The following is a 27,985-nucleotide window of genomic DNA, read 5'->3' on the forward strand; positions in this document are numbered from 1 at the left end:
ATATCACTCCCCTACCCACAATCCCCCAGTCATTCTCTTTGCCTGTTGTGCAAGGAGGAGGTGAGGTTTAGGTGTCTGAGGAGAAGTTTTCTTCAAGATTTTTTTTATTTTTTTTTATTTTTTTTTTAGCAGAGTAAGTTTACTCTATTACTTTCTGGGGTCTAGCCTTTCTAAGTGTTTTTTTTCACTTAGAGACAGTACCCAAATTTTGTTCTGACTTCAGTCTTAGATTGTGCCAATAAGTGTGTTCTCCTGAGGGTGTTTAACCCTTTCTGTGTCTGTTATGCTGTATTTCTGTGCTGCCATCTAAGTTTAGATACTTGCCTGTTCTTAATATTCTAAATTATTATGTAGCAAACTGGTGCATCTAAAGTGTAAGAGCTAAAGTGGAGGTAACAGGACAATACAGAAGCCCCAATTACACACTAAATGGCTGCGAAAAACACACTAGTCGAAATGGGCGAATACTGAGTCAAATTGCAATGTGTAATGGATGCGGAGGCTTCTGGCCTAACACGCCGGTACGCAAATTATGCACAATGAGCCAGACTACTAATACACTGGAGGTCCAGAACCGACAGTTGATACAGCAGTAAACCTACCGACCTAATTGTGCATTGAGAGGAATATCTGTCCTGAGTCGCGTAAGCATTGACACGTCGCTGCTGTGTTACACCGGATGCCCCAAACAGCTTAAGGTAGCACGTGTATGCACATAAGTTTTCCCGGAACAACGGATTTTGGCAGCATCCATCTGTACACAATACAGATAGACACTCTATACTCTGGAACATCTGTGGGGTCAACGTTTTATACATTAACACCTGCTCAAGTTTGATCTTTACATCATGGAGCTGGTAACTTCTCTCTTGAAAACAATCTGCGCTCGGCTCCATCAACAGGCAGTCATAGTCGACACTCTAAAAACTGTAGTTGGCACTCCTTACGCCACAGTACTTATCGAAGATCAACACACCAACAGCGCAGATTACCTATTAGACAGCGGAGATATTGCCTTGTATTGCGCATCTAAAAAGCAGTACATGCAACAAGGAGAGTATGAGCTTATCGCAGGACCGGAACGGAGAGAGCTTATTACCACAGGGGCCAAAATCAGATGTTTTTGACAAAACAGATGAACAGTACAGAGTTCTTGTGTCTGTGGGTTCTTTGCAAACCTTAGAGGCGTCACTCTGGGACAGCTTACAATGTTGGCTCAACCTCTCTTATGCCGGTAGCAACATAATCCGGAGTGCATTTAGGTTCTGTGACAACTTAATGAATCATCAGATAGAAAGAGCAGCGTATTTCATGAAGGAATTGTCTTCAGAAAGGAGCTCACAACCATTAATGGAGGTGTACTGTGTAAGGGTAGGAGTGGGATAGACTACCAGCGCTTAATATATCATAAAGAATGGGGCTATTATTTATATGCTCATAGACTTTCCTGTTTTATGTTTGTTTAACCTTTAGACAGTTCTTTTCACTACATTTACCACAGTTATTCTGAGACACCTATGGCACATATCACGCTTCCCTCCCTCTCACCATAACCATTAGCATTCACCATATATGCTTAGGTATTTGGTACAGTATTTGTCCATAAGCAACCCTTAGTCCCATTAAGTAAGTAGTGTGGTGTCAGGGTCCCCTTGCTACATATGATATACACGCTCTTATCTTACATTTCTTTGCACCTTGGTCAGGATGACTCCTACCCATTATAGAGTATTCCCAATTTGGTTTTGTAACCCTTATAGCATTCTGAAACTCGGGATATACATGGAACCTATTCTGTAACTTACTCTCAGCAATGTACTTAGTTTCCATATCTCAATCTATTTGATGTTGTACTATTTTATGTATATTGTGCAGCTTCCACCCATTAAACTCCCCATTGTTGCAGCTACTACCAATTCATAGAGAATACATACAGGGTGATGGCTGATACTACACTATTTCAAGGGTCTAGCTTGATAATGCACATCACTTATTGACTCTTAAACTACTTTAGCTAAGTGGGTAAGCGTGATACCCATGTGAAAGTCTTCAGTATGGGATGTCTCTTTTTGCAGTGGACATTAGTTTACTGTTTCTCGGAGTACTACTGTGTCCTAGTTAGATGTATTGTGTTGTCTACTAAATGTTTTAATATGGTTAAATGTTTGATAGCTGAGACCATGATGGAGGAGGATACTATTTCTGTGGGATATTTTGTTTTGCCAATATTGTTTATTATATTCTCTGTATTATTCTTGAGCCCTATAGGCTTAATCTCATACATCCAAGATTTGGATAATTTTCCCTGATCCCTAAATTTCATGGGTATTTAAGCTATAGTCATATGGCAAGCTATAATGCGATACCAGCACTATCTTCTTTATATTTCCAACATAGTTCCTAACAAGAAATCAAGGTGCTACTTCACCATGCTGTTGAGACCTTATGTGTTTCATATTATCTCTTGGTACATAAGAGACTGTGTGTATGTGTGTATATATATATATATATATATATATATATATTTTAATCCTTCAATGTTACATTATTTTAAATGTTGCTCGCACATTGAAAAACTAGAATTAACATAACACCAGTATGTGGTTCACTGTTATTATACAAGACCATACTTATACTTCTACTAAAAGCCATTAGACCCAAGAGGGTCGTTGATATGATTAACATAACTACACCTAATAGTCGGCAACAAGTATGCTATGCTACATTGCATTAACACCCCAACCCCCCAACCATGCTAACATGTACCCCTGGTGGGGCTACATTCAACTCAATATTCGATAGTTAACTATATTCCTATTTTCCACTTATTTTATATTACCTCAAGCGGTGCTAACCCGCTGATAAATCTCTTAGATACTTACTAAGTGTCATTAGATCCAACTGGGTCTTCATTTTCACTAACATGCCTCACCAGTGTTGCCAATATCATAGCGTCCATAAGCTGCCTGCTCATTAGTCATTCATGAAAGCAACCATAACTACAAAATGGAGGTATCAGATGCTCATGTTTGAATAATCATTTGCTTATTGTTTATATAATTGCAATATTTTTCATGACAATGTTGTCATTTGTGTTTTGACATTTATTGTATGTCTCTTTTTATTGAGCAAAACCTCAATAAAAATGTTATTAACCACCACAACAAAAAAAACTATTTAATTTCTTTCCTATGGCATGGAGAGTCCACGAAACACTCTAATTACTTGTGGGATATTCACTCCTGGCCAGCAGGAGGTGGCAAAGAGCACCCCAGCAGAGCTGTTAAGTATTACTTCCCTTACCCATAACCCCCAGTCATTATCTTTGCCTTGATCACGCGAGGATGGCAAAGATAGTGTCTGGAGATTTTTTTAATCCTTTTATGGGTACTTTTCCCTGCAAGCAAGGACTGGGGGTCTAGCTGTGTCCATGTCAATCTCTTTAGTAAGAGTAATGGTGGCTATTAGCAGTTAGAAGATTGTCGAGGTGGTCTTTGCTTAACTTCTAACATTATTGCTACCCCTATTATAGAAAGCCAGGGTTGGTTACTCTGTTCTTTCCTTTCTATAGGTCCCTGGTAGAAGTGGAGAAGCTGCCACACCTCAGAAAACGGCTCCTGTCTGACAGAGCAGGATCCACAGTTAAGTGCTTTCCCTTCTAGGTTAGAAGGTACTGGCACTATACAGGTTAAATCCTTGTGGAAAGCATTTGAATACTGTTTTAGGGGCACTGCTTATATGTGAAGAAGGCATCCTATTTCATTGGGGCTCAGAGATGAAGTGTTTGAAAAATGCTTATTGTGTTTGGAGGCTAAGATCATTCCCCCTGTACAGTTTTGTTATTCATGATTAAATAAAACTGTAATGTTTAAAGATAAGATGTCTCTCCCTGAGCCTCCTGTCTCTCAGGATAGTGTTATCCTAGCTACTCCTTAGCTTTCCCCTCAAGCTTCCCGAAGCTTCACATGCAGTGCCCTATGGTTCCTCTAGTCTAAACAACCTCCTGAGGTGTTTTTTTACCTGGGGATTTCACTGCACATATTACTTCTGCTGTTTCCGCAGCTTTATCAGCCTTTCCAGAGGTTTCTGGTAAGCTTAAGAGGAAATCTAATCATATTGATGTTGGTAAGGCAGACTCTGCTAAGGCTGCATTAGCCAGTTTCTCTCAGTTATGAGGATAATGATTCTTCAGTGGCTTCTGAGGGGGGATTGTCAGATTCGGATACTGTAGTGACCAATTCTGCAGATTCAGAGGAGATTAATTTCAGATTTAAGTTAGAACACCAAGTTCTTTTGAAGGAGGTTCTTGCTACTTTGGAAGAATCAGACGCATCTGCGGAGAATCCAAAGAGGACTAGTAAGCTTAATAGGGTATATGATGTACCCTCATCTGTGGAAGTGTTTCCAGTTCCAGGCTGTATGGCAGATATCATAACTCGGGAATGGGATAAACCAGGGATTTCTTTTTCCCTGTCCCCTGTTTTTAAAAAGAAGTTTCCTGTCGCTGATGCTATTCGTGGCTCAAGGTTCCCAAGGTAGAGGAAGCTATCTCTACTCTGAGAGAACTACTATTCCTATTGAAGATAGTACTTCTTTCAAGGATCCCATGGATAAGAAGCTTGAGGTTTTTTGAAGATGTACATTCATCAGGCATTACAGTGGCAACCTGTTGCTAGTATTGCTACAGTTGCAGGGGCAGCATCTTATTGGTGCAATGACTTATCTAATCTTATCCTAGAGGAGACTACTATAGAGGAGATCAAGACAGGATCAAGGCTCTCAAGCTAGCCAATACCTTTATTTGTGATGCCAACATGCATGTTCTTAGACTGGGTGCTAAGATTTCTGGTTTTACTATTTTAGCTCGCAGAGCTCTGTAGTTAAAATCTTGGTCTGTAGATGTTACATCCAAGTCCAAGCTTTTATCTTTGCCTTATAAGGGTAAGACCTTGTTTGATCCAGGTCTGGCAGAAATAATTTCTGACATTACAGGTGGAAAGGGTTCTTTCCTACCTCAGGATAAAAAAACTAGGCCTAAGGGTTGCCAGAATTCTAATTTTAGTTCCTTTCGTAACTTTAAGGGACAGAAGTCTTCCTCTTCCAAGTTTGATCAGGCAAAACAAGGAGAAAGGACAGCACATCCGGACCGGGTACACATCCCATGACCCATAAACAGGTTCAGCTTTGGTTGCTATCACAGTCATATAAAGCTACACTATTTATAGAGTCACAGGCAGTTAACCCCGGGCCTGCCTGGGTGCAAGTCCATAGGGTGAATTACAGAAACAGACACTGCAGCACACACACACACAAAAAGTCCAGCTCTCGCTCACAAGCTCTCAGCTAGGATTAAAACTGGAAGAGTTAGTTACCGTATTTGGCCAAATGGGACACGCCCAGGTACCATGTCAAAGTCTCTTCCACATACCTGAGTCCCTGATACAGCCACACAACTGCAGCCACGCACATCAGAAAATCCAAACTTCATGTTTCTTGCCTCTCTCTCCAGTTTATTTGTCCATCTGTGGCTCAATGCATGCAGGTGATTGGACTGATGGTTGCCTCCATGGACATCATTCCTTTTGCTCGGTTTTATCTGAGACCTCGGCAACTATGCATGCTCAGTCAATGGAACGGGGACCACTCTTTAGAAGAAGATAAATTTGGATTCCCCATCAAGAGTCTTTCAAAGAAGATAAATTTGGATTCCCCAACAAGAGTCTCTCTCGTGGTGGATTTCACAGAACCATCTGTCTCAGGGCCCATGCTTCCTGAGGCCTTTCTGGGTGATTGTGACCACGGACCCCGACCTGTTGGGCTGGGGAGCGGTTTGGGGTTTCTTAAAAGCACAGGGTCTGAGGACTTCGGAGTCGTTGTCTTTTCCAATAAACATCTTGGAGTTGAGAGCAATTTTCAATGCTTTTAGTAGCTTGGCCTCAACTAGCTTTGGTCTGATTTATCAGATTTCAGTCGGACAACATCATCTTGGTGGCCTACATCAACCACCAGGGTGGAACTCTGAGTTCCTTGGAAATGAAGGAGGTGACTCGCATTCTCCAGTGGGCGGAGTCATACGATTGCCATCTCTCTGCCATCCACATACCAGGGGTGACAACTGGGAGGCGGATTTTCTGAGCAGGCAGACTTTTCATCCTGGACAGTGGGCTCTCCACCCAGAGGTTTTCACAATAACTCCTCTCAGGTGTGGGGTTCCGAAGTTGGATCTCATGGCATCTCGTCAAAACGCCAAGCTTCCAAAGTACAGTTCAAGGTCAAGAGATCCTCAAGCCATTCTGGTAGATGTTCTAGCGGTTCCTTCTAGCTTCAATCTAGCATACCTGTTTCCTCCGTTTGCATTGCTTCCACAAGTAATTGCTTGCATCAAGCAGGAGAGAGCTTCTGTGATTATCATAGCTGCTGCATGGCCTCGCAGGATCTGGTTCGTGTATCTAGTGACGATGAAATCTCTTCTGCCGTGGAGGTTACCTTTCAGGAAGGATCTTATACTTCAGGGTCTCTTTCTTCATCCAAATCTAGTTTCTCTGAAGCTGACTGGTGATTGAACGTTTAAGTTTGGCTAGACGTGGCTTCTCTTAGAAAGTCATAGATACTATGCTTCAGGCTCGTAAAAGAGTTACTCGCAGAATTTACCATAGGGTATGGTGTAAATATCTTTATTGGTGTGATTCAAAGGGTTTTTCTCGGAACAACAAAGTAAGGGTTACTCGAAATTTGGCTTTTCTTCAGAAGGGCCGGGAGAAGGCTTTGTCAGTCAGTACTTTGAAGGGTCAGATTTCTGCACCGTCTATTCTTCTGCATAAACGTCTGGTAGTTCTGCCAGATGTTCAGTCTTTTGTTCAGGCCATTTCTTTCATGATGGTGAGAGTCCATGAGCCCATACTTTCTTCTTGTTCATTTGGCGGCTTTGCTTGTTTTGTACTTTTTTGCTGTGCTTTATTTTTCCTGCTTTTCTTTTTTTCTCATCTCGGGAGGCATTTAAAGATCTGGTGTGTTGGGGTGTCTTTTGCCGCCTCCTAGTGGCCGGGAGGGGAATGTTCCCGCAGCCATGACTCTTGGGCTCTCACCATTTTGAAGGAGCATAAATAGTTTTTTCTAATGCACTTTGCATTGCAGCTTTCCTTGCTATAGTTTACTGGGATGCATAGCCCTTTAAATCTGTTTTATTTAATATACCAATATCAAAGAATGATACTACTGTGTTTAGTGTACAGTCATTTTAACGACTTTCTCTTTTCATACAGATACTTTGCTTATTGACTACCAGTTCACTTTTAGCCTGTCCCAAGAAGATGATCGCTACTATACTGCGATTAATTTTGTGGCAACACCAGAAGAAGTGAGTGTTTTTTTTTTTTTTTTTTTAATGGATTCTAATAATTGTAACCCCTGCCTGCAAAACAAATTTGTAGTCATTTGTTGATCTTTTAACTCCATGCTGACTACTATTTTTTGGTCACTGACAATTCTGTTCTTCCTTCATCATTTTATTTTCTCCATATATGTTTGTGCCTTTCTCCCCTTGTTGTTTTTCTCCCCCCAGATAAAGTGTATGTGTGTCTTGCTGTGTATGTCAAGTGTGCACTCCCACTATCTCCCCTAGGGCAGCGTTCATATATAGGGGTTTTGTTGGATACTTACAAACTGTCATCTTTCTGCTAGCTTTATAGTCTTGTGTTCTACTGAAATCTTAAAATTCAAAGAAGAAAACTCTAGGGAACCTGCTCTGGCTGTGCTCTCTAGAAAGGAAACCACTAGCTTTTAATCCTTGTGCAGGAGTCTAATATTTTCCATCTCTGCGGTATTGGTGGACCTGTTACAGTATGCTCTTTGTTTCCATGTAGGAAATGAAGTATTTGATTTGGAATAGCACATAATATTCAAGTCAAAGGGAAATTTGTATTCCCATATTACATGGCAGGAAATACAGCAACATTTTTTACTGTGTCGTTTAGAAAGTTCTGATATATTTGAGTATTAGAAAACCGCTTGTTTTTATTTGACAGTGTTTTGGGTCCTATTAACTATGAATTATCAGTGTTAATTTTGTCGACTAAAATGAGTATAAAACTAAAGAAATTCTGATGACTAAAATACGACTAAAACTAAAATGGCATTTTAGTCAAAAGACTATGACTAAAACTTAATCAAAATTTGCGGACAAAAACATTTTATGCAAGGTGTTATAATCAATCTATATATAATTACTGCTCTTTTGTCAAATTTTCGAAACTTAATTTTAATAAATTTTAAGATAAAGACATGTTATATACCACGACAGTTAAATCTGTTAAGTCTGTATTGCATGTTCAAACCTTAATAACATAAATAAAAGCAGGTTAATAAACCTTTACTCAAGGAGTATATAATGAGTTTGGAAGTTCTAGAGCAGTGCTAATATCGTTGCCGAAAATCTTTTGAATCTGTGAACAATCAATTGATTCTTCCTATAGAAATAAGCATAACCCACGAGTATGGGTTTAAGTTATGCTGTGCCTGTGCTAGCTGCAGAAACTTTTTGTTGTGTTGAGTTACTTGATACTTGTTTTAATTATTAACAGAGAACTGTTAAAGTTTTATATTGGGTAATATGTGCAATACAGCCAATACAGTTTACAGTTTTGTTTTTTTATATTTTAAAGTTGCACTTCTGTTTGTTTATGAAACTTGGTATTATTTAAGTTTAATAAAGATGTTATATATCACAAGGGCTAAATCTGTGTCTGTATTGCATGTTTAAACCTCAATACCATAAATAATAACCGGTGTTATGTTTACTCCTGGAGTATATAATCAGTTTGCAAATTATAGAGAAATGCTTAAATAATGCATTACACTTTAATTAAACCCCTTAGATTTTAGTTGACTAAAATCTACTGGAGATTCAGTTGACTAAAACTAGACAAAAACGAAAACAATTCAGATGACTAAAATACGACTAAAACTAAAATGGCATTTTAGTCAAAAGACTAAAACTGAATCGAAATTTGCAGTCAAAATTAATACTGTGAATTATCTTGGTGACAGTGTGGATTTGATTAATAACCCAGTCAGTTTGTGTGTCTAAATTAATATTTCTTTCATGTAATTAGCAAGAGTCCATGAGCTAGTGACGTATGGGATATACATTCCTACCAGGAGGGGCAAAGTTTCCCAAACCTTAAAATGCCTATAAATACACCCCTCACCACACCCACAATTCAGTTTTACAAACTTTGCCTCCCGTGGAGGTGGTGAAGTAAGTTTGTGCTAGATTCTTCGTTGATATTTGAATACAATGGTCTACCTCTAGGGGATCTATTTCATAGGTTCTCTGTTATCGGTCGTAGAGATTTCTTCTCCTACCTCCCTTTTCAGATCGACGATATACTCTTATATACCATTACCTCTACTGATTCTCGTTTCAGTACTTGTTTGGCTATCTACTACATGTAGAGGAGTGTCCTGGGGTAAGTAAGTCTTATTTTTTGTGACACTCTGCGCTATGGCTGGGCACTTTATATGTAAAGTTCTAAATATATGTCTATAAACTTATATTTGCCTTGATTCAGGATAATCAGTATTCCTTTTCTATACAGACTGTCAGTTTCATTATTGGGATAATGCATTTAATTATTTTTTCTTACCTTGAAAAATTTCATTTGGCCATTTTTTTCCTGCGTGCTGTTAGGCTCGCTGGGGCAGAAAATGTTTCTTTTTATTACGTCTTTTTTTGGCGCTAAAAATTTTGTCATTTCCGGTGACGTAATTTACGTCGGAAGTTGTATTCTGTTACGTATGCGTATTCAGACATTTTTTTGCGCCCAAAAAAAATGTGGGCGTCTTTTTTACTCACATTATTTAAACATTTTCTTTTCATTGCTTCTGGTTTCTAGAAGCTTATTATTTTGCATTCTTTCCCATTCCTAAACTGTCATTTAAGGAATTTGATAATTTTGCTTTATATGTTGTTTTTTCTATTACATATTGCAAGATGTCTCATCCTGACTCTGGATCAAAATCCACTAATGGACAGACGCTGTCTGATGCTGGTTCTACCAAAGTTTAGTGCATATGTTATAAACTTGTGGTAACTGTTCCTCCAGCCGTAGTTTGTGAAAGCTGTCATGATAAACTTTCCAATGCAGATTGTGTTTCCATTAGTAATAATCCTTTACCTGTTGTTGTTCCTTCAACATCTACTGTTCAGGATGTTCCTGTTAATGTAAAAGAATTTGTTTCTAATTCTATTAGGAAGGCTCTGTCTTTTATTCCTCCTTCCAGTAAACGTAAAAGGTCTTTCAAAACACATTTCAGATGAATTTTGACTTATCTGTTTCTGATGAGGTTTTTTCCGGTTCAGAAGATTCTACCTCAGATATTGATACTGATGAATCTTCATATTTATTTAAGATGGAGTTTATTCGTTCATTACTTAAAGAAGTTTTGATTGCTTTAGATATGGTGGAGTCCAGTCCTCTTGATACTAAAACTGCTAAACGTTTAAATTCGGTTTATAAACCTCATGTATTAATTCCGGAAGTTTTTCCAGTTCCTGATGCTATCTCAGATGTGATTGCTAGGGAATGGGATAGTCTGGGTACTTCATTTACTCCTTCTCCAAGGTTTAAGAAATTGTACCCTGTGCCATCTGATAGATTGGAATTTTGGGATAAAATCCCTAAAGTCGATGGGGCTATCTCTACTCTAGCCAAACGTACTGCTATTCCTAAGGCAGAAAGATCCTTTAGATAGGAAAATTTAATCTTTTTTGAGAAAAGCTTATTTATGTTCAGGTAATCTACTTAGACCTGCTATCTCTTTGGCTGATGTTGCTGCAGCTTCAACTTTCTGGTTGGAGGCTTTAGCGCAACAAGTGACAGATCATATTACATATAGCATTGTTAAACTTCTTCAACACGCTAATAACTTTGTCTGTGATGCCATTTTTTATATCATTAGAGTTGATGTCCGGTATATGTCTTTAGCTATTTTAGCTAGACGAGCTTTATGGCTTAAATCCTGGAATGTAGATATGACTTCTAAGTCAACTTTGCTTTCTCTCTCTTTCCAAGGTAATAAGTTGTTTGGTTCTCAGTTGGATTTTATAATTTCAACTGTTACTGGAGGGAAGGGTGCCTTTTTGCCTCAGGGCAAAAAATCTAAAGGTAATTACAGGGCTGCTAATCGTTTTCGTTCCTTTCGTCAGAATAAGGAGCAGAAGCCCGATCCTTCCCCTAAAGGAACAGTTTCCGGTTGGAAACCTAATCCAGTCTGGAATAAATCCAAGCCTTCCAGAAAGTCAAAACCAGCCCCTAAATCCGCATGAAGGTGCGGCCCTCATTCCAGCGCAGCTGGTAGGGGGCAGGTTACGATTTTTCAAAGATGTTTGGATCAATTTGGTTCACAATATTTGGATTCAGAACATGGTTTCACAAGGGTACAGAATAGGTTTCAAAGTAAGACCGCCTGTGAGAAGATTCTTTCTCTCACGCATTCCAGTCAATCCAGTGAAGGCTCAGGCGTTTCTGAAATGTGTTTCAGACCTAGAATTAGCTGGGGTAATAATACCAGTTCCAGTTCTGGAACAGGGTCTGGGGTTTTATTCAAATCTATTAATCGTACCAAAGAAAGAGAATTCTTTCAGACCGGTTCTGGATCTAAAAATATTGAATCGTTATGTAAGGATACCAACATTCAAAATGGTGACTATAAGAACTATTCTGCCTTTTGTTCAGCAAGTGCATTATATTTCTACAATAGACTTACAGGATGCATACCTGCATATTCCAATTCATCCAGATCACTATCAGTTTCTGAGATTCTCTTTTCTAGACAAGCATTACCAGTTTATTGCTCTTCCATTTGGTCTAGCATCAGCGCCAAGGATCTTTTCGAAGGTTCTCGGTGCCCTTCTCTCTGTAATCAGAGAACAGGGTATTGCGATATTTCCTTATTTGGACGATATCTTGGTACTTGCTCAGTCTTCACATTCTGCAGAATCTCATACGAATCAACTTGTGTTGTTTCTTGAAAGACATGGTTGGAGGATCAATTTACCAAAGAGTTCCTTGATTCCTCAGACAAGAGTAACCTTTTAAAGGTTTCCAAATAGATTCAGTGTCCATGACTTTGTCTCTGACAGAAAAGAGACGTCTGAAATTGGTTTCAGCCTGTCGAAACCTTCAGTCTCAATTGTTCCCTTCGGTAGCATTATGCATGGAGATTTTAGGTCTCATGACTGCTGCATCGGACGCGATCCCTTTTGCTCGTTTTCACACGAGACCACTCCAGCTTTGTATGCTGAACCAGTGGTGCAGGGATTATACAAGGATATCACAAATAATATCCTTAAATCCCAATGTTCGATCATCTCTAATTTGGTGGATGGATCACCATCGTTTAATTCAAGGGGCCTCTTTCGTTCGTCCAACCTGGACTGTGATCTCAACAGATGCGAGTCTATCAGGTTGGGGAGTTGTATGGGGATCTCTGACAGCGCAAGGGGTTTGGGAATCTCAGGAGGCAAGATTACCAATCAACATTTTGGAACTCCGTGCGATTTTCAGAGCTCTTCAGTTTTGGCCTCTTCTAACAGACAATGTCACGACCGTGGCATATGTCAATCATCAAGGGGGGACTCGCAGTCCTCAAGCCATGAAAAAAGTATCTCGGATACTTGTATGGGCGGAATCCAGCTCCTGTCTAATTTCTGCGGTTCATATCCCAGGTGTAGACAATTGGGAAGCGGATTACCTCAGTCGCCAGACGTTACATCGGGCGAATGGTCTCTTCATCCAGAGGTTTTTCTTCAGATTGTTCGAATATGGGGTCTTCCAGAAATAGATCTGATGGCCTCTCATCTGAACAAGAAACTTCCCAGGTATCTGTCCAGATCCCGGGATCCTCAGGCGGAAGCAGTGGATGCGTTGTCACTTCCTTGGAATTATCATCCTGCTTATATCTTTCCGCCTCTAGTTCTTCTTCCAAAAGTGATCTCCAAAGTTCTATTGGAGCGTTCATTTGTACTGCTGGTGGCTCCAGCATGGCCACACAGGTTTTGGTTTGCGGATCTCGTTCGGATGGCCAGTTGCCAACCTTGGACACTTCCATTAAGACCAGACCTTCTATCTCAAGGCCCATTTTTCCATCAGGATCTCAAATCATTAAATTTGAAGGTATGGAGATTGAACGCTTGATCCTCAGTCATAGAGGTTTCTCTGACTCAGTGATTAACACTATGTTACAGGCTCGTAAATCCGTCTCTAGAAAGATTTATTATCGAGTTTGGAAGACTTACATCTCTTGGTGTTCTTCTCATAAATTTTCCTGGTATTCTTTCAGAATTCTTAGAATTTTACAATTTCTTCAGGATGGTTTGGATAAAGGTTTGTCTGCAAGTTCTTTGAAGGGACAAATCTCTGCTCTTTCTGTTCTTTTTCACAGAAAGATTGCTAATCTTCCTGATATTCATTGTTTTGTACAGGCTTTGTCTCGTATCAAACCTGTCATTAAGTCGATCTCTCCTCCTTGGAGTCTTAATTTGGTTTTGAAAGCTTTGCAGGCTCCTCCGTTTGAACCTTTGCATTCTCTGGACATTAAATTACTTTCCTGGAAAGTATTGTTCCTTTTGGCTATCTCTTCTGCTAGAAGAGTTTCTGAGTTATCTGCTCTTTCTTGTGAATCTCCTTTTCTGATTTTTCATCAGGATAAGGCGGTGTTACGGACTTCTTTTCAATTTTTACCTAAGGTTGTGAATTCTAACAACATTAGTAGAGAAATTGTTGTTCCTTCATTATGTCCTAATCCTAAAAATTCTAAGGAAAGATTGTTACATTCTTTGGATGTAGTTAGAGCTTTGAAATACTATGTTGAAGCTACTAAAGATTTTAGGAAGACTTCCAGTCTATTTGTTATCTTTTCTGGTTCCAGGAAAGGTCAGAAGGCTTCCGCCATTTCTTTGGCGTCTTGGTTAAAGTCTTTGATTCATCATGCTTATGTAGAGTCGGGTAAATCCCCGCCTCAAAGGATTATGGCTCATTCTACTAGGTCAGTTTCAACTTCCTGGGCTTTTAGGAATGAAGCTTCTGTTGATCAGATTTGCAAAGCAGCAACTTGGTCTTCTTTGCATACTTTTACTAAATTCTACCATTTTGATGTGTTTTCTTCTTTTGAAGCAGTTTTTGGTAGAAAAGTACTTCAGGCAGCTGTTTCGGTTTGATTCGTCTGCTTATAATTTCAGTTTTTTTCATTATAAAGATTAAAACTTTTGATTTGGGTTGTGAATTATTTTTTCAGCGGAATTGGCTGTCTTTATTTTATCCCTCCCTCTCTAGTGACTCTTGCGTGGAAGTTCCAATTCTTGGGTATCTGCTATCCCATACGTCACTAGCTCATGGACTCTTGCTAATTACATGAAAGAAAACATAATTTATGTAAGAACTTACCTGATAAATTCATTTCTTTAATATTATCAAGAGTCCATGAGACCCACCCTTTTTTCTCCAACATAGGTGTGTCCGGTCCACGGCGTCATCCTTACTTGTGGGATATTCTCTTCCCCAACAGGAAATGGCAAAGAGCCCAGCAAAGCTGGTCACATGATCCCTCCTAGGCTCCGCCCACCCCAGTCATTCTCTTTGCCGTTGTACAGGCAACATCTCCACGGAGATGGCTTAGAGTTTTTTAGTGTTTAACTGTAGTTTTTATTATTCAATCAAGAGTTTGTTATTTTGAAATAGTGCTGGTATGTACTATTTACTCAGAAACAGAAAAGAGATGAAGATTTCTGTTTGTATGAGGAAAATGATTTTAGCAACCGTCACTAAAATCCATGGCTGTTCCACACAGGACTGTTGAGAGCAATTAACTTCAGTTGGGGGAACAGTGAGCAGTCTCTTGCTGCTTGAGGTATGACACATTCTAACAAGACGATGTAATGCTGGAAGCTGTCATTTTCCCTATGGGATCCGGTAAGCCATGTTTATTACGATCGTATATAAGGGCTTCACAAGGGCTTATTAAGACTGTAGACTTTTTCTGGGCTAAATCGATTCATTATTAACACATATTTAGCCTTGAGGAATCATTTTATCTGGGTATTTTGATATAATAATATCGGCAGGCACTGTTTTAGACACCTTATTCTTTAGGGGCTTTCCCAAAGCATAAGCAGAGCCTCATTTTCGCGCCGGTGTTGCGCACTTGTTTTTGAGAGGCATGGCATGCAGTCGCATGTGAGAGGAGCTCTGATACTTAGAAAAGACTTTCTGAAGGCGTCATTTGGTATCGTATTCCCCTTTGGGCTTGGTTGGGTCTCAGCAAAGCAGATACCAGGGACTGTAAAGGGGTTAAAGTTCAAAACGGCTCCGGTTCCGTTATTTTAAGGGTTAAAGCTTCCAAATTTGGTGTGCAATACTTTTAAGGCTTTAAGACTCTGTGGTGAAAATTTGGTGAATTTTGAACAATTCCTTCATGTTTTTTCGCAATTGCAGTAATAAAGTGTGTTCAGTTTAAAATTTAAAGTGACAGTAACGGTTTTATTTTAAAACGTTTTTTGTACTTTGTTATCAAGTTTATGCCTGTTTAACATGTCTGAACTACCAGATAGACTGTGTTCTGAATGTGGGGAAGCCAGAATTCCTATTCATTTAAATAAATGTGATTTATGTGACAATGACAATGATGCCCAAGATGATTCCTCAAGTGAGGGGAGTAAGCATGGTACTGCATCATTCCCTCCTTCGTCTACACGAGTCTTGCCCACTCAGGAGGCCCCTAGTACATCTAGCGCGCCAATACTCCGTACTATGCAACAATTAACGGCTGTAATGGATAATTCTGTCAAAAACATTTTAGCCAAAATGAACACTTATCAGCGTAAGCGCGACTGCTCTGTTTTAGATACTGAAGAGCATGACGACGCTGATAATAATATTTCTGAAGGGCCCCTAACCCAGTCTGATGGGGCCAGGGAGGTTTTGTCTGAGGGAGAAATTACTGATTCAGGGAACATTTCTCAACAAGCTGAACCTGATGTGATTGCATTTAAATTTAAGTTGGAACATCTCCGCATTCTGCTTAAGGAGGTATTATCCACTCTGGATGATTGTGACAAGTTGGTCATCCCAGAGAAACTATGTAAAATGGACAAGTTCCTAGAGGTGCCGGGGCTCCCAGAAGCTTTTCCTATACCCAAGCGGGTGGCGGACATTGTTAATAAAGAATGGGAAAGGCCCGGTATTCCTTTCGTCCCTCCCCCCATATTTAAAAAATTGTTTCCTATGGTCGACCCCAGAAAGGACTTATGGCAGACAGTCCCCAAGGTCGAGGGAGCAGTTTCCACTTTAAACAAACGCACCACTATACCCATAGAGGATAGTTGTGCTTTCAAAGATCCTATGGATAAAAAGTTAGAAGGTTTGCTTAAAAAGATGTTTGTTCAGCAAGGTTACCTTCTACAACCAATTTCATGCATTGTCCCTGTCGCTACAGCCGCATGTTTCTGGTTCGATGAGCTGATAAAGGCGGTCGATAGTGATTCTCCTCCTTTTGAGGAGATTATGGACAGAATCAATGCTCTCAAATTGGCTAATTCTTTCACCCTAGACGCCACTTTGCAATTGGCTAGGTTAGCGGCTAAGAATTCTGGGTTTGCTATTGTGGCGCGCAGAGCGCTTTGGTTGAAATCTTGGTCGGCTGATGCGTCTTCCAAGAACAAGCTACTTAACATTCCTTTCAAGGGGAAAACGCTGTTTGGCCCTGACTTGAAAGAGATTATCTCTGATATCACTGGGGGTAAGGGCCACGCCCTTCCTCAGGATCGGCCTTTCAAGGCAAAAAATAAACCTAATTTTCGTCCCTTTCGTAGAAACGGACCAGCCCAAGGTGCTACGTCCTCTAAGCAAGAGGGTAATACTTCTCAAGCCAAGCCAGCTTGGAGACCAATGCAAGGCTGGAACAAGGGAAAGCAGGCCAAGAAACCTGCCACTGCTACCAAGACAGCATGAAATGTTGGCCCCCGATCCGGGACCGGATCTGGTGGGGGGCAGACTCTCTCTCTTCGCTCAGGCTTGGGCAAGAGATGTTCTGGATCCTTGGGCGCTAGAAATAGTCTCCCAAGGTTATCTTCTGGAATTCAAGGGACTTCCCCCAAGGGGGAGGTTCCACAGGTCTCAGTTGTCTTCAGACCACATAAAAAAACAGGCATTCTTACATTGTGTAGAAGACCTGTTAAAAATGGGAGTGATTCATCCTGTTCCATTAAGAGAACAAGGGATGGGGTTCTACTCCAATCTGTTCATAGTTCCCAAAAAAGAGGGAACGTTCAGACCAATCTTAGATCTCAAGATCTTAAACAAGTTTCTCAAGGTTCCATCGTTCAAGATGGAAACCATTCGAACTATTCTTCCTTCCATCCAGGAAGGTCAATTCATGACCACGGTGGATTTAAAGGATGCGTATCTACATATTCCTATCCACAAGGAACATCATCGGTTCCTAAGGTTCGCATTCCTGGACAAACATTACCAGTTCGTGGCGCTTCCTTTCGGATTAGCCACTGCTCCAAGGATTTTCACAAAGGTACTAGGGTCCCTTCTAGCTGTGCTAAGACCAAGGGGCATTGCTGTAGTACCTTACTTGGACGACATTCTGATTCAAGCGTCGTCCCTTCCTCAAGCAAAGGCTCACACGGACATTGTCCTGGCCTTTCTCAGATCTCACGGATGGAAAGTGAACGTGGAAAAGAGTTCTCTATCTCCGTCAACAAGGGTTCCCTTCTTGGGAACAATAATAGACTCCTTAGAAATGAGGATTTTTCTGACAGAGGCCAGAAAAACAAAACTTCTAGACTCTTGTCGGATACTTCATTCCGTTCCTCTTCCTTCCATAGCTCAGTGCATGGAAGTGATCGGGTTGATGGTAGCGGCAATGGACATAGTTCCTTTTGCGCGCATTCATCTAAGACCATTACAACTGTGCATGCTCAGTCAGTGGAATGGGGACTATACAGACTTGTCTCCGAAGATACAAGTAAATCAGAGGACCAGAGACTCACTCCGTTGGTGGCTGTCCCTGGACAACCTGTCACAAGGGATGACATTCCGCAGACCAGAGTGGGTCATTGTCACGACCGACGCCAGTCTGATGGGCTGGGGCGCGGTCTGGGGATCCCTGAAAGCTCAGGGTCTTTGGTCTCGGGAAGAATCTCTTCTACCGATAAATATTCTGGAACTGAGAGCGATATTCAATGCTCTCAAGGCTTGGCCTCAGCTAGCGAGGGCCAAGTTCATACGGTTTCAATCAGACAACATGACAACTGTTGCGTACATCAACCATCAGGGGGGAACAAGGAGTTCCCTAGCGATGGAAGAAGTGACCAAAATCATTCTATGGGCGGAGTCTCACTCCTGCCACCTGTCTGCTATCCACATCCCAGGAGTGGAAAATTGGGAAGCGGATTTTCTGAGTCGTCAGACATTGCATCCGGGGGAGTGGAAACTCCATCCGGAAATCTTTGCCCAAGTCACTCAGCTGTGGGGCATTCCAGACATGGATCTGATGGCCTCTCGTCAGAACTTCAAAGTTCCTTGCTACGGGTCCAGATCCAGGGATCCCAAGGCGGCTCTAGTGGATGCACTAGTAGCACCTTGGACCTTCAAACTAGCTTATGTGTTCCCGCCGTTTCCTCTCATCCCCAGGCTGGTAGCCAGGATCAATCAGGAGAGGGCGTCGGTGATCTTGATAGCTCCTGCGTGGCCACGCAGGACTTGGTATGCAGATCTGGTGAATATGTCATCGGCTCCACCTTGGAAGCTACCTTTGAGACGAGACCTTCTTGTTCAGGGTCCGTTCGAACATCCGAATCTGGTTTCACTCCAGCTGACTGCTTGGAGATTGAACGCTTGATTTTATCGAAGCGAGGGTTCTCAGATTCTGTTATCGATACTCTTGTTCAGGCAGAAAGCCTGTAACTAGAAAGATTTACCACAAAATTTGGAAAAAATATATCTGTTGGTGTGAATCTAAAGGATTCCCTTGGGACAAGGTTAAGATTCCTAGGATTCTATCCTTCCTTCAAGAAGGATTGGAAAAAGGATTATCTGCAAGTTCCCTGAAGGGACAGATTTCTGCCTTGTCGGTGTTACTTCACAAAAAGCTGGCTGCTGTGCCAGATGTTCAAGCCTTTGTTCAGGCTCTGGTTAGAATTAAGCCTGTTTACAAACCTTTGACTCCTCCTTGGAGTCTCAATTTAGTTCTTTCAGTTCTTCAGGGGGTTCCGTTTGAACCCTTACATTCCGTTGATATTAAGTTATTATCTTGGAAAGTTTTGTTTCTTTCATGTAATTAACAAGAGTCCATGAGCTAGTGACGTATGGGATATACATTCCTACCAGGAGGGGCAAAGTTTCCCAAACCTTAAAATGCCTATAAATACACCCCTCACCACACCCACAAATCAGTTTTACAAACTTTGCCTCCAAGGGAGGTGGTGAAGTAAGTTTGTGCTAGATTCTACGTTGATATGCGCTCCGCAGCAAGTTGGAGCCCGGTTTTCCTCTCAGCGTGCAGTGAATGTCAGAGGGATGTGAGGAGAGTATTGCCTATTGAATGCAGTGATCTCCTTCTACGGGGTCTATTTCATAAGGTTCTCTGTTATCGGTCGTAGAGATTCATCTCTTACCTCCCTTTTCAGATCGACGATATACTCTTATATTTACCATTTCCTCTACTGATTCTCGTTTCAGTACTGGTTTGGCTTTCTACAAACATGTAGATGAGTGTCCTGGGGTAAGTAAGTCTTATTTTCTGTGACACTCTAAGCTATGGTTGGGCACTTTATTTATAAAGTTCTAAATATATGTATTCAAACATTTATTTGCCTTGACTCAGAATGTTCAACTTTCCTTATTTCCAGACAGTCAGTTTCATATTTGGGATTATGCTTTAAATTATCATATTTTGTCTTACCTCAAAAATTTGACTTTTTTCCCTGTGGGCTGTTAGGCTCGCGGGGGCTGAAAATGCTTCATTTTATTGCGTCATTTTTGGCGCGGATTTTTTTGGCGCAAAAATTCATTTCCGTTTCCGGCGTCATATGTGTCGCCGGAAGTTGCGTCATTTTTTGACGTTATTTTGCGCCAAAAATGTCGGCGTTCCGGATGTGGCGTCATTTTTGGCGCCAAAAGCATTTAGGCGCCAAATAATGTGGGCGTCTTATTTGGCGCCAAAAAATATGGGCGTCGCTTTTGTCTCCACATTATTTCAGTCTCATTTTCATTTGCTTCTGGTTGCTAGAAGCTTGATGTTTGGCATTTTTTTCCCATTCCTGAAACTGTCTTATAAGGAATTTGATTTATTTTGCTTTATATGTTGTTTTTTCTCTTACATATTGCAAGATGTCTCACGTTGCATCTGAGCCAGAAGATACTACAGGAAAACCACTGCCTGCTGGATCTACCAAAGCTAAGTGTATCTGCTGTAAACTTTTGGTAGCTATTTCTCCAGCTGTTGTTTGTATTAATTGTCATGACAAACTTGTTAAAGCAGATAATATTTCCTTTAGTGATGTACCATTGCCTGTTGCAGTTCCCTCAACATCTAAGGTGCAGAATGTTCCTGATAACATAAGAGATTTTGTTTCTGAATCCATAAAGAAGGCTTTGTCTGTTATTTCTCCTTCTAGTAAACGTAAAAAGTCTTTTAAATCTTCTCTCTCTACAGATGAATTTTTAAATGAACACCATCATTCTGATTCTTTGGACTCTTCTAGTTCAGAGGATTCTGTCTCAGAGATTGATGCTGATAAATCTTCATATTTATTTAAGATGGAATTTATTCGCTCTTTACTTAAAGAAGTACTAATTGCTTTAGAAATAGAGGATTCTAGTCCTCTTGATACTAATTCTATACGTTTGGATAAGGTTTTTAAAGCTCCTGCGGTTATTCCAGAAGTCTTTCCTGTTCCTAATGCTATTTCTGCAGTAATTGCTAAGGAATGGGATAAATTGGGTAATTCATTTACTCCTTCTAAACGTTTTAAGCAATTATATCCTGTTCCGCCTGACAGGTTAGAATTTTGGGACAAAATCCCTAAAGTTGATGGGGCTATTTCTACCCTTGCTAAACGTACTACCATTCCTACGTCAGATGGTACCTCGTTTAAGGATCCTTTAGATAGAAAAATTGAATCTTTTCTAAGAAAAGCTTATCTATGTTCAGGTAATCTTCTTAGACCTGCTATATCATTGGCTGATGTTGCTGCAGCTTCAACTTTTTGGTTGGAAACTCTAGCGCAACAAGTAACAAATCGTGATTCTCATGATATTATTATTCTTCTCCAGCATGCTAATAATTTCATCTGTGATGCCATTTTTGATATTATTAGAGTTGATGTTAGATTTATGTCTCTGGCTATCTTAGCCAGAAGAGCTTTATGGCTTAAGACTTGGAATGCTGATATGGCTTCTAAATCAACTCTACTTTCCATTTCTTTCCAGGGAAACAAATTATTTGGTTCTCAGTTGGATTCTATTATTTCAACTGTTACTGGTGGGAAAGGAACTTTTTTACCACAGGATAAAAAATCTAAAGGTAAAAACAGGGCTAACAATCGTTTTCGTTCCTTTCGTTTCAACAAAGAACAAAAGCCTGATCCTTCGTCCTCAGGAGCAGTTTCAGTTTGGAAACCATCTCCAGTCTGGAATAAATCCAAGCCTGCTAGAAAGGCAAAGCCTGCTTCTAAGTTCACATGAAGGTACGGCCCTCATTCCAGTTCAGCTGGTAGGGGGCAGGTTACGTTTTTTCAAAGAAATTTGGATCAAATCTGTTCACAATCTTTGGATTCAGAACATTGTTTCAGAAGGGTACAGAATTGGTTTCAAGATGAGACCTCCTGCAAAGAGATTTTTTCTTTCCCATGTCCCAGTAAATCCAGTGAAAGCTCAAGCATTTCTGAATTGTGTTTCAGATCTAGAGTTGGCTGGAGTAATTATGCCAGTTCCAGTTCCGGAACAGGGGATGGGGTTTTATTCAAATCTCTTCATTGTACCAAAGAAGGAGAATTCCTTCAGACCAGTTCTGGATCTAAAATTATTGAATCGTTATGTAAGGATACCAACGTTCAAGATGGTAACTGTAAGGACTATATTGCCTTTTGTTCAGCAAGGGAATTATATGTCCACAATAGATTTACAGGATGCATATCTGCATATTCCGATTCATCCAGATCATTATCAGTTCCTGAGATTCTCTTTTCTAGACAAGCATTACCAATTTGTGGCTCTACCGTTTGGCCTTGCTACAGCTCCAAGAATTTTCACAAAGATTCTCGGTGCCCTTCTGTCTGTAATCAGAGAACAGGGTATTGTGGTATTTCCTTATTTGGACGATATCTTGGTACTTGCTCCGTCTTTACATTTAGCAGAGTCTCATACGAATCGACTTGTGTTGTTTCTTCAAGATCATGGTTGGAGGATCAATTTACCAAAAAGTTCTTTGATTCCTCAAACAAGGGTAACCTTTCTGGGTTTCCAGATAGATTCAGTGTCCATGACTCTGTCTTTAACAGACAAGAGACGTCTAAAATTGATTACAGCTTGTCGAAACCTTCAGTCACAATCATTCCCTTCGGTAGCCTTATGCATGGAAATTCTAGGTCTTATGACTGCTGCATCGGACGCGATCCCCTTTGCTCGTTTTCACATGCGACCTCTTCAGCTCTGTATGCTGAACCAATGGTGCAGGGATTACACGAAGATATCTCAATTAATATCTTTAAAACCGATTGTTCGACACTCTCTAACGTGGTGGACAAATCACCATCGTTTAATTCAGGGGGCTTCTTTTGTTCTTCCGACCTGGACTGTAATTTCAACAGATGCAAGTCTCACAGGTTGGGGAGCTGTGTGGGGATCTCTGACGGCACAAGGAGTTTGGGAATCTCAGGAGGTGAGATTACCGATCAATATTTTGGAACTCCGTGCAATTTTCAGAGCTCTTCAGTTTTGGCCTTTTCTGAAGAGAGAATCGTTCATTTGTTTTCAGACAGACAATGTCACAACTGTGGCATACATCAATCATCAAGGAGGGACTCACAGTCCTCTGGCTATGAAAGAAGTATCTCGAATTTTGGTTTGGGCGGAATCCAGCTCCTGTCTAATCTCTGCGGTTCATATCCCAGGTGTAGACAATTGGGAAGCGGATTATCTCAGTCGCCAAACGTTGCATCCGGGCGAATGGTCTCTTCACCCAGAGGTATTTCTTCAGATTGTTCAATTGTGGGGGCTCCCAGAGATAGATCTGATGGCCTCTCATCTAAACAAGAAACTTCCCAGGTATCTGTCCAGATCCCGGGATCCTCAGGCGGAGGCAGTGGATGCATTATCACTTCCTTGGAAGTATCATCCTGCCTATATCTTTCCGCCTCTAGTTCTTCTTCCAAGAGTAATCTCCAAGATTCTGAGGGAATGCTCGTTTGTTCTGCTAATAGCTCCGGCATGGCCTCACAGGTTTTGGTATGCGGATCTTGTCCGGATGGCATCTTGCCAGCCATGGACTCTTCCGTTAAGACCAGACCTTCTGTCACAAGGTCCTTTTTTCCATCCGGATCTGAAATCCTTAAATTTAAAGGTATGGAGATTGAACGCTTGATTCTTGGTCATAGAGGTTTCTCTGACTCCGTGATTAATACTATGTTACAGGCTCGTAAATCTGTATCTCGAGAGATATATTATAGAGTCTGGAAGACTTATATTTCATGGTGTCTTTCTCATCATTTTTCTTGGCATTCTTTTAGAATACCGAGAATTTTACAATTTCTTCAGGATGGTTTGGATAAGGGTTTGTCCGCAAGTTCTTTGAAAGGACAAATCTCTGCTCTTTCTGTTCTTTTTCACAGAAAGATTGCTATTCTTCCTGATATTCATTGTTTTGTACAAGCTTTGGTTCGTATAAAACCTGTCATTAAGTCAATTTCTCCTCCTTGGAGTTTGAATTTGGTTCTGGGAGCTCTTCAAGCTCCTCCGTTTGAACCTATGCATTCATTGGACATTAAATTACTTTCTTGGAAAGTTTTGTTCCTTTTGGCCATCTCTTCTGCTAGAAGAGTTTCTGAATTATCTGCTCTTTCGTGTGAGTCTCCTTTTCTGATTTTTCATCAGGATAAGGCGGTGTTGCGAACTTCTTTTGAATTTTTACCTAAAGTTGTGAATTCCAACAACATTAGTAGAGAAATTGTGGTTCCTTCATTATGTCCTAATCCTAAGAATTCTAAGGAGAAATCATTGCATTCTTTGGATGTTGTTAGAGCTTTGAAATATTATGTTGAAGCTACGAAATCTTTCCGTAAGACTTCTAGTCTATTTGTTATCTTTTCCGGTTCTAGGAAAGGCCAGAAAGCTTCTGCCATTTCTTTGGCATCTTGGTTGAAATCTTTAATTCATCTTGCCTATGTTGAGTCGGGTAAAACTCCGCCTCAAAGAATTACAGCTCATTCTACTAGGTCAGTATCTACTTCCTGGGCGTTTAGGAATGAAGCTTCGGTTGACCAGATCTGCAAAGCAGCAACTTGGTCTTCTTTGCATACTTTTACTAAATTCTACCATTTTGATGTATTTTCTTCTTCTGAAGCAGTTTTTGGTAGAAAAGTTCTTCAGGCAGCGGTTTCAGTTTGAATCTTCTGCTTATGTTTTTTGTTAAACTTTATTTTGGGTGTGGATTATTTTCAGCAGGAATTGGCTGTCTTTATTTTATCCCTCCCTCTCTAGTGACTCTTGTGTGGAAAGATCCACATCTTGGGTAGTCATTATCCCATACGTCACTAGCTCATGGACTCTTGTTAATTACATGAAAGAAAACATAATTTATGTAAGAACTTACCTGATAAATTCATTTCTTTCATATTAACAAGAGTCCATGAGGCCCACCCTTTTTTGTGGTGGTTATGATTTTTTTGTATAAAGCACAATTATTCCAATTCCTTATTTTATATGCTTCGCACTTTTTCTTATCACCCCACTTCTTGGCTATTCGTTAAACTGATTTGTGGGTGTGGTGAGGGGTGTATTTATAGGCATTTTAAGGTTTGGGAAACTTTGCCCCTCCTGGTAGGAATGTATATCCCATACGTCACTAGCTCATGGACTCTTGTTAATATGAAAGAAATGAATTTATCAGGTAAGTTCTTACATAAATTATGTTTTTTAGTTGCAATTTCTTCTGCTAGAAGAGTTTCAGAATTATCTGCTCTGCAGTGTTCTCCTCCTTATCTGGTGTTCCACGCAGATAAGGTGGTTTTACGTACTAAACCTGGTTTTCTTCCAAAAGTTGTTTCTAACAAACACATTAACCAGGAGATTATCGTACCTTCTCTGTGTCCGAAACCAGTTTCAAAGAAGGAACGTTTGTTGCACAATTTGGATGTTGTTCGCGCTCTAAAATTCTATTTAGATGCTACAAAGGATTTTAGACAAACATCTTCCTTGTTTGTTGTTTATTCCGGTAAAAGGAGAGGTCAAAAAGCAACTTCTACCTCTCTCTCTTTTTGGATTAAAAGCATCATCAGATTGGCTTACGAGACTGCCGGACGGCAGCCTCCCGAAAGAATCACAGCTCATTCCACTAGGGCTGTGGCTTCCACATGGGCCTTCAAGAACGAGGCTTCTGTTGATCAGATATGTAGGGCAGCGACTTGGTCTTCACTGCACACTTTTACCAAATTTTACAAGTTTGATACTTTTGCTTCTTCTGAGGCTATTTTTGGGAGAAAGGTTTTGCAAGCCGTGGTGCCTTCCATTTAGGTGACCTGATTTGCTCCCTCCCTTCATCCGTGTCCTAAAGCTTTGGTATTGGTTCCCACAAGTAAGGATGACGCCGTGGACCGGACACACCTATGTTGGAGAAAACAGAATTTATGTTTACCTGATAAATTACTTTCTCCAACGGTGTGTCCGGTCCACGGCCCGCCCTGGTTTTTTTAATCAGGTCTGATATTTTATTTTCTTTAACTACAGTCACCACGGTACCATATGGTTTCTCCTATGCAAATATTCCTCCTTAACGTCGGTCGAATGACTGGGGTGGGCGGAGCCTAGGAGGGATCATGTGACCAGCTTTGCTGGGCTCTTTGCCATTTCCTGTTGGGGAAGAGAATATCCCACAAGTAAGGATGACGCCGTGGACCGGACACACCGTTGGAGAAAGTAATTTATCAGGTAAACATAAATTCTGTTTTTGTGGTGGTTATGATTTTTTTGTATAAAGCACAATTATTCCAATTCCTTATTTCTTTCATGTAATTAGCAAGAGTCCATGAGCTAGTGACGTATGGGATATACATTCCTACCAGGAGGGGCAAAGTTTCCCAAACCTCAAAATGCCTATAAATACACCCCTCACCACACCCACAATTCAGTTTTACAAGCTTTGCCTCCGATGGAGGTGGTGAAGTAAGTTTGTGCTAGATTCTACGTTGATATGCGCTCCGCAGCAAGTTGGAGCACGGTTTTCCTCTCAGCGTACAGTGAATGTCAGAGGGATGTGAGGAGAGTATTGCCTATTTGAATGCAGTGATCTCCTTCTACGGGGTCTATTTCATAGGTTCTCTGTTATCGGTCGTAGAGATTCATCTCTTACCTCCCTTTTCAGATCGACGATATACTCTTATTTATATACCATTACCTCTGCTGATTCTCGTTTCAGTACTGGTTTGGCTTTCTACAAACATGTAGATGAGTGTCCTGGGGTAAGTAAATCTTATTTTCTGTGACACTCTAAGCTATGGTTGGGCACTTTGTTTTTAAAGTTCTAAATATATGTATTCAAACATTTATTTGCCTTGACTCAGAATGTTCAACATTCCTTATTTTCAGACAGTCAGTTTCATATTTGGGATAATGCATTTGAATTAATCATTTTTTCTTACCTTCAAAAATTTGACTCTTTTTTCCCTGTGGGCTGTTGGGCTCGCGGGGGCTGAAAATGCTTCATTTTATTGCGTCATTCTTGGCGCGGACTTTTTTGGCGCAAAAAATCTTTTCCGTTTCCGGCGTCATACGTGTCGCCGGACGTTGCGTCATTTTTTGACGTTATTTTGCGCCAAAAATGTCGGCGTTCCGGAAGTGGCGTCATTTTTGGCGCCAAAAGCATTTAGGCGCCAAATAATGTGGGCGTCTTATTTGGCGCTAAAAAAAATATGGGCGTCGCTTTTGTCTCCACATTATTTAAGTCTCATTTTTCATTGCTTCTGGTTGCTAGAAGCTTGTTCTTTGGCATTTTTTCCCATTCCTGAAACTGTCATTTAAGGAATTTGATCAATTTTGCTTTATATGTTGTTTTTTCTCTTACATATTGCAAGATGTCTCACGTTGCATCTGAGTCAGAAGATACTTCAGGAAAATCGCTGTCTAGTGCTGGATCTACCAAAGCTAAGTGTATCTGCTGTAAACTTTTGGTAGCTATTCCTCCGGCTGTTGTTTGTATTAATTGTCATGACAAACTTGTTAATGCAGATAATATTTCCTTTAGTAAAGTACCATTGCCTGTTGCAGTTCCTTCAACATCTAAGGTGCAGATTGTTCCTGATAACATAAGAGATTTTGTTTCTGAATCCATCAAGAAGGCTATGTCTGTTATTTCTCCTTCTAGTAAACATAAAAAATCTGTTAAAACTTCTCTCCCTACAGATGAATTTTTAAATGAACATCATCATTCTGATTCTGATGACTCTTCTGGTTCAGAGGATTCTGTTTCAGAGATTGATGCTGATAAATCTTCATATTTATTTAAAATGGAATTTATTCGTTCTTTACTTAAAGAAGTACTAATTGCTTTAGAAATAGAGGATTCTGGTCCTCTTGATACTAATTCTAAACGTTTAGATAAGGTATTTAAATCTCCTGTGGTTATTCCAGAAGTTTTTCCTGTTCCTAATGCTATTTCTGAAGTAATTTCCAAAGAATGGGATAAATTGGGTAATTCATTTACTCCT

The 27,985-nt window shown here is 40.4% G+C and overlaps 1 protein-coding gene across 1 annotated transcript in view; it reads left to right on the plus strand.

The window, feature by feature from the left end:
• Nucleotides 1-27,985, plus strand: part of ATRN (attractin) — an 868,210-nt gene that overhangs the window by 393,630 nt on the left and 446,595 nt on the right. Inside the window, exon 21 of the mRNA XM_053700335.1 lies at nucleotides 7,263-7,357. Coding sequence (XP_053556310.1) covers nucleotides 7,263-7,357 — 95 coding nt within the window. The remainder of the gene's footprint in view (nucleotides 1-7,262; nucleotides 7,358-27,985) is intronic.

The sequence above is a fragment of the Bombina bombina genome, chromosome 2 (assembly GCF_027579735.1).
Source record: "Bombina bombina isolate aBomBom1 chromosome 2, aBomBom1.pri, whole genome shotgun sequence".
Classification (NCBI taxonomy): domain Eukaryota; kingdom Metazoa; phylum Chordata; class Amphibia; order Anura; family Bombinatoridae; genus Bombina; species Bombina bombina.